This window comes from Halyomorpha halys, unplaced genomic scaffold (assembly GCF_000696795.3).
Source record: "Halyomorpha halys isolate HHAL.00 unplaced genomic scaffold, Hhal_1.1 Scaffold666.1, whole genome shotgun sequence".
Lineage (NCBI taxonomy): Eukaryota > Metazoa > Arthropoda > Insecta > Hemiptera > Pentatomidae > Halyomorpha > Halyomorpha halys.
The window spans coordinates 154,540-166,312 of record NW_027112188.1 but is presented as its reverse complement, the minus strand read 5'-3'; the positions used below and the strand labels follow the sequence as shown (position 1 = coordinate 166,312).

Genomic DNA, 11,773 nt, shown 5'->3' with positions numbered 1-11,773 from the left:
ACACACACACACGTATTTATACAAATACATACATACGTAAATAACAATTGACACCTTATAAGGGATAGAGGTAAATACAAAGATAGGACAGTTGATACATTCACAGGATACAACTATTAAAGGTACTTAATTATATAATAAATATAAAATATGTATAATGGAATAACTTCAAAAAACAGGTCACAATTAAGAATGGAAAAGCAAATAATTTGTATGCTAACAGGGATAAGGAGAAAAGATGAAGCATTAAAAAAAAAAGGAACCTATTTAATAAAAATTACATTAAGCAAAAAAAATGAGAAATCTTTGAAAGGAATGTAAAAATTAGATACAACTTGACGAATTAAAAAACCCTTTTAGTGTGTATGTTGCATTATGAGGGGGGGAAGCTTGCCCCCTCCATACCCCTTAGCTTCACGTGTCTAGCCATTTAAGGAGAAATGTTTTGATTTCAACAAAAATAATAAAATTCCATAATGTTATTGTGACTGATGTATAAAAATAACTTTCCACCTCAGTCTTCTGACAGTTTATTTGTTTATTTTTATACTGTGGTTTATTCTAATATTTTTCCAGTTTTATCTGTCTTTTTTAAACAGTTTTTTTTCTAGCAATAGTTTGGTTGTTAAGTGTTTGTACTACAATTTAATGTGATACTTTTCATAAACCATAAAATTTATTTATTCATTACAATTTTTATGTATCATCAATGTTTTAGGTTCTCAACGACTTTGGTTCTAAAATTTTTGTTAATGAGGGAATTTATTAATCAGTAATGAATTTTGAAAAGTAGGAGTAGCAATGATTAGATAATATCTTGAAAATGGATTAGATCCTGAAACATTGGCAATGTGAGGCAATGGTTATAAATAAAGCAATATTACGGAAGAAAATAAATTTCACACCAAATTAATGGAAAATAATAAATTCAAAGAATACTAATAAAATAATTAATAAAGTGATAAGGATACTTTGATAACTATAAGTAAATGAAAAAAACAAATTTATAATTTTTAAACTATGTTTATAATTAAATATAAGAAGATGCTCAGGGTTGCGGTCAATTAAGTTTTACGGTTAACTATATACATATATATGTTTATAATTTATGGAAATAATGTTCAAATTAATAATGAATACACTCAAATGAAAAAAATGTAAAACAAACTAAAATGTTAAAATAATAATGCAGATTATGCAGGAGAATGATTTCCCTCCCTTGAGAGTATCCTACCCGCTTAAGCCCTACCCATGGGATTCAATTTTAACTTGTCAAGCTATAGTGGATACCACTAGTCTGGCTAAATTAAAAAAATATATAATAAAAATTGTTTTTTATAAAGGAGGAGCTGCAGGTCAAAATTCAATTTGCCCCATTCCTAACAAAATTATTTTAGACCAGAACTGTAGATTATTTTTGACAGTAAATTTAAATCTGAAATGTTTTGAATTATATTGCTGCCTTTCACTGAGTTACACATTAGTTGTTCACTCCAAAATGAATTAAGTCTAAGTCAAAATCTGTAGCTCCTAATATATTTTATAATTAAATGTAATAGATGTAATTCCGAGTCGATCAATAATTTTCAATAGCAATAGATTATTGTTAGAGACATAAATAATAAATAATATGTTAAAGGATGAATAATATGAGATTATAAAATGTTAATATTTTAAGAATAGTTTTAAAAGAAAATGAATGGAAAAATGTACAGTATCATTGGAAACATTGTGAATATAAAATCTTAAATAAATATGTATAGTTTCTGAAACTGACCTCTAAAAAAATCAAAAAGACCCTTTAAAAAAATTGGTTTAGTTATAAAAGTGTTAAAAAAAAAGTAATATAACATATTATATTATTTATATTAAATAATAAATCATTTAAATGAAATTAAAATTATGAAAAGGCTAAAAACTGTAGAACTCAAAAAAATTCAATACAATTACCACACATTGCTGAATAAATATCACTCCTTTATATCACAACAATGGGGAGAACTAATTATATATGCACTAACCGATGAAAAATCTTTAGATTTCTCAAATTGAAAATGAATGACTATAAAATCAAATTCTTGGAGAATCTTAATTATTTTTCAAATAATTGTTCACCTAATATAACAAAAAAATTCAAATATTTTGATTTCAGTATTTTATTTTGGTATTCTAATCTAATTTAAAATATTTGGCACTTAGACTGTTGTATTTTTGAATGTGTATTATATTTTGGTCACAGGTCATTTTTACTATAAAAAAAAAAAATTAGAAATTAAATGATATCTAAAATTTCATCGAAAGAAAAAACTAACAACACTCAATTAAATTACTTAGTAAAATATAAAATATAAATAAAAAGAAAATTAAATATTGATTAAAACATTAAGGCAATAAATTTAATTTAATTAAATAACTAAACATAATCCTTTCATGCCAAAATCCCTCTAGGCTAAAGCTTGCTTTGCAAACTAAAGACATTCCATTGAAGTGCTTTCATGCAAATAATAACATAAATAAATAATACAACATATTAACAATAAATAGTTATTAAACGTTTCATACTAAGTTTAAAACTTAATTATTTACCTAAGCAAGATTATGGGAGAACACACAAGAAAATATACACTTAAATAAGGTAACAGTGCCTCCTTCAAATAATATGAAATCAAATAAAATTAGCATAGTGAGTGATTTACAAAATAAGGGCTAAACAAATAATAAAATAAATATTAAGAAACAACTCAGAAGTACATCTGGGGAACAAATGCCACCTACTAGCTCCATTTTCGCAGAAAAAAATTAAATCAGAACATTAAGTGATAGAGGACATATGTTAAAGAGAAAGTTGTTCTTAGCTAAATATTACTTCATTGAAAACCAGTTTCATCTTAATCTGCAGGCCAGTTTTTTGTTTACTAACATATAATTTGAACTAGAGAGGTATTTTTTTTTTATTTAAAAAGTGCATACTTATTATAATAAATAATTGAAAATTATATCTTTAAGGATAAGTTATGCATTTTATGCAATGTTACAAATACTGAAATAGATACCTTATTTATTCCATTCATACCAGGTGTTAACAATTAACTTCAAAAAGTTTGTTTACAAATCATTTTTAAAAGCTAAATTCCTAAAGAAATTGATGCTTCTTTAATAAAATATGAAAATCATACAATAATAACTTTCATAGATAAATAAGACTAAAACAATTGACTGCCATGAGATTCTATATACATCAAACTATGATTTTAATATTTCTATGTGTTTTATCAATTATGAATAATAATTCCTCAATTTAAGAAAAGAAAAGACATACCACAAAAGTGCATTATACCTGAGTAGGCTTACAATTACCATAAAGGCAAGACATGGAATTGTTAGGTTGGATGTTAATAACAGGCATTTCACACTCAGTAACTGGCAAAGAAAAAGATTTCTCATTTCTACACCGTTCATGGTTACTTCTAGTATATTCTCGTTGGACTGGAGAACAACACCTGTCACTGCACTGTGAACAGCAACAACTGCTCTGTAATAAAGGTGCACTTATTTCAACTAAAGACTCCTGAGCTTCTCCTCCATTTTCAATTTGTTGCTCTTGTCCTGTTCTAACTGCAATGAACATTTAAAATATAAATAAGGGCTTCAGCGTGATTATTAGACAAACATAAAATCTTTAATAAATGGAATATGGTCCAGGTGCAGTAAAAAAAATGCAAATAGTAATAACTATTTTTATTTGAGCCAATGTTTCGCCCCACGTTGCAGGGCTTTGCAAGGGCTAAAAAAGATACAAATACTTAACCTAAGTAAAAATGTAAATGGATAATTACAAGGGTATACAATGAAACATAAAAATTGAATAGGAAAAATAAAAGGTTATAAACAATAAATGAAAACGGAAATAGTAACAGATAACAAGAATAAATATAAAAGAAAGTACAAACTAAGAAATGAAAAAGGAGGATAAGAATAAAATTATGAAAAAAGGGAAAAAAATCAATGAGACAGAATTCATACCTATTTTGACTGAAGTCAAAGTCAGAGTGAACTGTTTGTATTGGGGGAGGTAGTGGGGATGGGAGTTAAGTACATTACATTTGAAAATATTAACAGTGCTTTACTGCATTCAGTAAGGTGGGAGTTCTATTTTGATCATTATTTTACTTTTTTCTTAACCTTATTTTATTCATATTCCCCTTTTCCGTCTTTTAGTGTGTACTGTATTTTTATATTTCTTTTTTATTAGTTGTCAATTCTGTTTTCATTAATTGTCTAATATCTTTTAGTAATTCTGGTTTGATTTACAGTTTTCATTTTAAAATAAATTTTTACATAATTTAAATCATATTTAGCCACACCTTAGTTTACTTTTATATCATGATCTATTCTTTTAACTTGTTACATTATTTTAGTTGTTTGTATCTTTTTTGACCCTGATGAAGCCCAGCAAAGTGGGGTGAAATGTTTGCTCACATTAAATAGTTAAATTACTATTTTTTTTTATCCCAACCAGACCATCTTCCTTTTATACATTACACAAATCAATCAACAATTTTTCAATAAACATTGTTTTGATTCCTTTCCTTTTAAAGCTTAGAACTTAAAGCCATCAACGTATGCTTGTTGTTTAACTCTCAAACCACAAGGTGGAATGTAGTTACACATATCACAAGGTGGGGTGTCTGGAGAACACAGACAGATATTTTTTTGACATTATGTATAATTGATGGTGTACTATAGTTTCCTAAATACATAGCAAAATTAGAAAATGTTTTGAAGCACTTTACCATTTAATTACTACAAAATGGTTTCCATGAAATTACACATCAAGCATAGTTAAATATTTCAATAAAACAAATCTTTCAAAAATATACGAAGTTATTTCAGGATTTTTTAATGGATATTTTTAGATTATGGTTAGTAAATGATAAAAACTACAGCAAGTATTTGATAGGAAATGTTTATTATTATGCTGTTTAAGCATCTATTTGTGTGTGTATATGAATTTTGAACAAACTGAATGAGTCATTTTCTAGGATTTGTAGAAAATTTACAAATGACTAGGTAATACTAGCAATACTAAAAAGAAATTGATAATAAAATTTATCACACAGTTTTAAATAACAAAAAAAATAAATAAAAATGCATCCTTATGGCACTTTAAAACATCCTAAACAATACTGGAAGATAGTTGCTTGACCGTGTGTAGTATATAAAAGGAAGATAGTCTGGGTGCAGTCAAAATAACTCAAGTAGTAATAAAACTATGCACTTATGTCACCAACATTTTGCCCCACTTTGCATGGTGTTGCGGCCAACATATTGTCCACAAATCGATAGTATCTTCGCCAGCTAAATCATCTTAGCCACAGCGGGCGGACTTCTTCAACTCATCCTCCAAGAGGACAAGGCGGGCGGCCGTACGCCCCTTTTGTCGATCTACTTCCACGAGAATATCCTCTCAGAACAACCACAATCGTGGCCTAATTAATCACCAGTGAAATAAGACTTTTTTTTTTCTCTTTTGTTCAATTAATTTAATTTTATAATAGTGTTAAGCTTTCCTTTTGTTTCTAGTTGTATATTTTGTGTTCCTTTTTATTATGTTTACTTGTTTAAAAATACAAAAATAACAAAATTCGACTATTCTTTCTTTTTCACGGTTGGGCTAGTAAAGGTTCCTTTCGAACCCCTACCCGCCGTAACACATGGTTTTATCAGAGCTGAAAAACTTCTCTTACTTTGTTACATTATTTTAGTAGTTTGTATTTTTTTTAGCCCTCATGAAGTCCTACAATATGGGGAAAAACATTGGCTCATAATAAATAGGTTTATTACTATCCAACTTCTTTTAACCGCACCCAGACAAAACTCGAAATATAACTTATCAGAAGTTTTATAAATTCCTTTTTTCCCATGCAATACATTTCTGAAAAATCAAAGATTGTTCACCAAAAAATAATAAATAAATTATAAATTCAAATTCTTGAAGTTCATTTATAAGAAGGACAAAGCCACGATGAGAGACACTAGTTCTAAAATATTTTTAAGTAACTGTTAGTTCTGCCCTACCCATTACAACCCAATAACTCACTTCTGCCCAACTAAAGAAAAAATTAAAATATCTTTGTTTCCAGTTGAAAACAAGTTGCTGGCACTCTAAATTACATGTAACAAATGATTATTTAATTGCAAGTACTTGAGCAAAAGTGGTTATAAATTAAGCTGGGGGGAGGAGCTATTTTCTTTTATGCTGTTCTACATTACTGTTTTACTTCTACAAGTGGTTTCAGCAAGTCAGCATTTGTAGCTATGGTCACCAAAGCAGTATCGTGTCAATGTACAACTATTATTTTATAGCATATATCACAACAAAGAAAATAAGACCCCTTCTTTTTTATTCTTCATATTGTGCTCTAAATCAGGCGATGGACATTTTGGAAAACTAGCCATACAGACTTTACCAGCACTTAAATGATTTTCTGGGTCCCTTTCAATACTAAGCCAAGAGAACTCACAAACTTTACATTTATTATTTCTGTTCCTTCTAATCCTTTGTGGAGTACATCAACACCAGATCTAAGCCATCTGCCACCAGATAAAACCCCTGTTGCAAAGCATTGCACAATTTGTGCTAAAACTTTAAAATACAACACACTGATCTTTTAAACAATAAAATATGCAATATTTTATTATAAATAAACAGGGAAGCTAGTATGTAATTTCTTCTTTTCATTATTACTTTATTGTTTATTTCAATTATTTCATGAATTTAACAGGGGTTGCCAATATATTTCTTTAAAAACTTTTAGTTCTACTATTTTTATAATGGGAATTATAGCTGCTATCTGACCAGAGACTTATTTATTTATAATTATGAAATCAATATCATTGCAAATCGATTATGTCAACTTAAATTTCGATATGAGGACTGATAGATTTCATAATGAATGGCTCACAAATAGACATCCACATTGAACATTTGGTTTATATCAAAACAAAGGTGGGTAAAAACCTAGGAGATAACATACTAACCTTCTAATTGAAGATCCTCTGAGCTTTTTTTTGTTGAATTTCCAGTTCCACTATCTTTACTAGAGGAAGAATTTTCAGATTTATTATCAGCGAGGATCTGCTGATTTATTATGTGTTTAGGAGCATTGTTATTAGAAAAACCTTTTCGGGTTTGATAGATAATTATAACCCAAAGAGCAGAAGTACCAACAACACAACAAACAAGTGCTATTATAATAACACCTATCATATTTTCACAGGAAGCACTGTAAGCTAAAACAAGAATTAATATTTATTTATTGACATTTACAACTGTATATAAAATACAACAAGCAAATTAGAAGTAAGATCATAATGATATGATACAGCATGTAGAGAAACTACCCAGTAGTAGAACTCTAAAGAATTAATATTTAAAATCAAATAACTATTAAAGAGTAACAAAAAAAAAAAAAAAAAAGAAAAAGAAAAATGCCCATATTAAATTAATTCCTTGGAATGTGGCTGACACACACCTAAGATAGTTTTAAAAGTGTTCACAAAAATAATTAATTCACTGAAATAAAAGTCGGTCACTCACCAGGGTAGCAAGTGCACAGATAGGTATAAAGAGGACACAATACATATTAACATTAGGACATATATTAACCATGAAATCATTTTCATTTTTAAAATTAACCATTTTCGAATTAAGGTTTTTCTTTGATATTAACAGTGTTTTTATATTTAAAAAACATGCAATTTTACAGAAATTCTAAAAAATTGTTAATAAATTTGCTAAGTGCCCCTTGAGGCCACAATAGTGTAGTAGTCAACTCAAATGTTATTAAAAATTACATTTGAAAATAATTTGAAAGTAAACAGTGTAGAAAATAAAGAAAATATTAAAACTAGGTAAACAATAAATGATATTATATAATAGAGGGGGAGAATTTTATCTGTTGTTGGGGTTATACGTTATTGAAGGTGAATTTGACCTTTCCCTCCCTTTTCTTGACCTGCTTATTATCAGAAATCCAGATGGCTCCCTATCCACTGATTCGTATACCAAATCTCCCTATTCTGGCAGACTCCTCAACTATTTTTCTCAACACCCTTATCACCAAATTATCAATGTTGTTAAGAACCTTATCCACCGATCATTTTCTCTTTCTGACCCACAATATCACCAGACCGACATTGAACGTATTAAACAGATCCTATTCAGCAACACTGTCCCTCATAAAGTGACAAAAAAAACTACTTGATTCTTACATTAACCGTGTTACTCCAGTTCCTCCTGTTGGTCAACTCTTCTCAACTCACTCCACCTCTTTTTCAGTATAGGTCCCTTCCATATATCCCCATTCTTTTTGACAATATTCAAAAATCCTTAAGATCCACTATTTCCACCGTACGTCTTGGCTTGAAGTACCACAATGAAATTTCCTAACTTATTTCCAAATTAAAAGACCCTATTCCTTTTTTACACCATTCCAATGTAGTTTACCAGATACCTTGTTCTAACCCATGTTGCAATTCCTTCTATATCGGCGAAACTAAGAATCAATTTAATAACCGCATTTCCCAGCAAAAAAAATTCTATCAACTCCTGTAACTCATTTGTCTCCAAATTGTCAAAACACACTTTAAACCTGAATCTGCTTTGAATTTTGATAATACTTCAATTCTTGCTACTGTCCCCAACCATAAAAGGTGTCTCATCTCTTATGTATCTTATTTTTAATTTATATTTATATATTACCAGCTTAAGTATATTTACATTAATTATTTTTTCTATTATATAATTTACATGCCTCTTTATCCCTATTCATTTGGTATATTGTCTTTCTTTATCATTTATATTTATTGTATCCCATTATTTCTTCTTTGTTTTCTATCCATGTACATTTTAATTTTTTTTTCCATTAAATATTTCTTCTCCCCCTCTATTATTTATTGTTTACCTAGTTTTAATATTTTCTTTATTTTCTACACTGTTTACTTTCAAATGTAATGTAACTGCCATTCCCACTCCTCCCAATACAAACAGTTCACTCTGACTTTGATTACTGTCTAAACAGGTATAAATTCTGTCTCGTCCATTTTCTTCCTTTTTTCTTGATTTTATTCTTATCCCTTCACATCTCTTAGTTCGTACTTTTTTTTTTATATTTCTTCTTTTTATCTTTTACTATTTCTGTTTTCATTTATTATTTATAATCTTATTTTTTTTATTTAATTTTTACTTTTCATTATACACCCTTGTAATTTTCCATTTACTTTGTTACTTATGTTAAGTGTTTGTATTTTTTTAGCCGTGACGAAGCCCTGCAATGTGGGGCAAAAGGTTAGCTCAAATAAAATTAGTTATTACTATTTGACCGCACCCGGACCATATTCCATTTATTTTTAATTTTATTTTCACCACAATCCTGACCATCTTCATAATTAGAAAAAAAAATGTTCAGAATTGTGTCCAGATCCCTAGACAACTTAAAGATAGGCCTTCTTTTAATTAACTTCTTGGTACTTCAGACCGATATGGTCCTTGGCCTGCTAAATTTTGTGCTATCGCCCACCAGTTGTGCCTTCTTTTAGTATCCAATTCATTTTTCTGATTTCTTAACTATATGCTATGAAACTGGAAAAATTCTGGTTTTTACAATAATTAACTTTGGTAATTAAACCATAACATTATAATAATATAAAAAAACATGAAATGTTAACTTCAAGTACCTAGTGCAAGTGACAGAGCCATAGCAAGGCCCTTCTGCACCCTTGGCGAGTTAAAAAAATCTACCCCCTCCAATATTGGGCGGGGACTAAACAATTTTTTATAATTTCTGCAAAATGGCATGTTGTTTTAATATAAAAACACTGTTAATATCAAAGAAAAGCTATCGTGTGATATAAGAAATCATATAAAAAATTTCAGTTGTTGAGATTTACGGTTTATGACTTGCAAAATAAGCTTTTTATGAAAAATTTTTTTTGTTTACTTCTTGAAATTTACAATTGCTTTAAACAAAAAATTCAGGTAAAAATGACTAGAGAATAATAATATGACAGACTTGAGGAGAAACTAATCATTAGTAACACCCCAATAACATTTCTACAATATTAGGTCTTGAGGCCATTATCTTTTCAGATACCTAAGAGAATTATCAGAAATAGAAGAGGAAGTAGGTTAGGAACAAGTGGGTTTGAATGATTAGATAGTTTAAAATGATTTTAACTAAATATAGAATTTCAAGGTGATTATGGATGATTTTATTTGTAATAAAGTAAGAAACGTCGAAGATTTTATTAAGAATTTTGGATCTTAAAGATTGAATATGAGAGGAATTTGATAGATTTAGTGAAGCCTCAAAGCTCAACTCCATAAATCCATGAATGAATCCTTATTTTTAGTGATCATATTCATCAGTCATTAAAATATATATATATATTATTAAAAAATCATAAGATTACCTGCTAACTATAAAACTATATAAAATAAGTTATTTAGTTAGTGGAAATTCTCCTTTCAACATGAGGAAGTTGTTTTTTAAGAAACAATTTAAGCACTATAATGGGAAACAGAAGACTCAAGAGGAAATGTTTTTAATCAAAAAGTACACATATTACACATTAAAAAAAAATGAGCATATTATGCAATAAAAATATTATATGACACATAACCTTTTAAGATTGTAAATCACAATCAAAAGATTATAGTAGTTAATAAAGAAATTAAAGTCATGTGTAATTATCAAATACATTTTATGGATTTTAGAAATACCAGACATGATGTTTCTTTTTAAACTTTTAACATTACTATTATTCTGGCAGAATGATAAGCTATAAAGTAAACTTACCAGATTTAATTGTCAAATGTGCAGTAGTCGTTTCAATGCCTAGAAGGTTTGACATTTCACACTGATAAACTCCAGCATCAATTTCTTTAACATCAGTAATTATTAAAAGTTGGTCATTAGCAGTCATAAAATGTCGGTAACTTGTCACTAACAAAACTCCATCTTTCCACCAACGAACTTTTGGTTTTGGCCATCCATTTCCCAAGCATTCAAACACTGTTGACATTCCTACTTTAACTTCTTTATCTTCCATTTTCTTAATGAAAGTTGGAGCTTCTAAAATACACAAAATTAACTATATAAAAGCAACAAATAAATAAAGACTCACTTCATGATATTAAAATTCACATCAATGAAATTTGCCTTTAAAATAATATGCTCCAAAGGTTACTACCTGGATACTTTATCATTTAAATTATAAACTAATAAGCCAACACATTTAAAGTAGTATGATCCAGATAAGTAAAAAAATCAATGTTTTAGTTGTTTGTATCTTTTTTAGCCCTGACGAAGCCCTGCAACGTGAGGCAAACATTGGTTCATAATAAATAGTTTATTAACAATTTGAGTAATTTTTACCTCATGCGGACCTTCTTCCTTATATTAATTACACATGGCCAGACAACGATCTTCCATTAAAATTGTATGGTGTTATGAGCAGAAGATTTAGTGTCAACAATAAAATACTTTTTTATTCAATATTGCTTTTAAGATTTTCAACATCACAATGACAAGGTTACTTTAACCATTTCCTTGATAAATTAGTAAAAAAATAAGTAGTCAATAATACACTACTTAATGAAGAATTAGGAATGTTGATGTTGATAACATAGAAAAAATAATAGTTAATAACAAATGATTTTAAATTCGGACATATTAAAACAGCAAAATAGTTATTATAGTTAAAATATATA

At 28.4% G+C, this 11,773-nt stretch overlaps 1 protein-coding gene across 1 annotated transcript in view; it reads right to left on the bottom strand.

Annotated features, from left to right (window-relative positions):
- Positions 1 to 6: 6 nt before the first annotated feature.
- LOC106685174 (leucine-rich repeats and immunoglobulin-like domains protein 3) overlaps positions 7 to 11,773 on the bottom strand; it is a gene marked incomplete in the record, with an annotated part of 135,029 nt that continues 123,262 nt past the window's right edge. Inside the window, 3 exon segments of the mRNA XM_067050190.1 lie at positions 7 to 3,615; positions 7,042 to 7,293; positions 10,860 to 11,135. Of these exon segments, the coding sequence (XP_066906291.1) occupies positions 3,332 to 3,615; positions 7,042 to 7,293; positions 10,860 to 11,135 (812 nt within the window).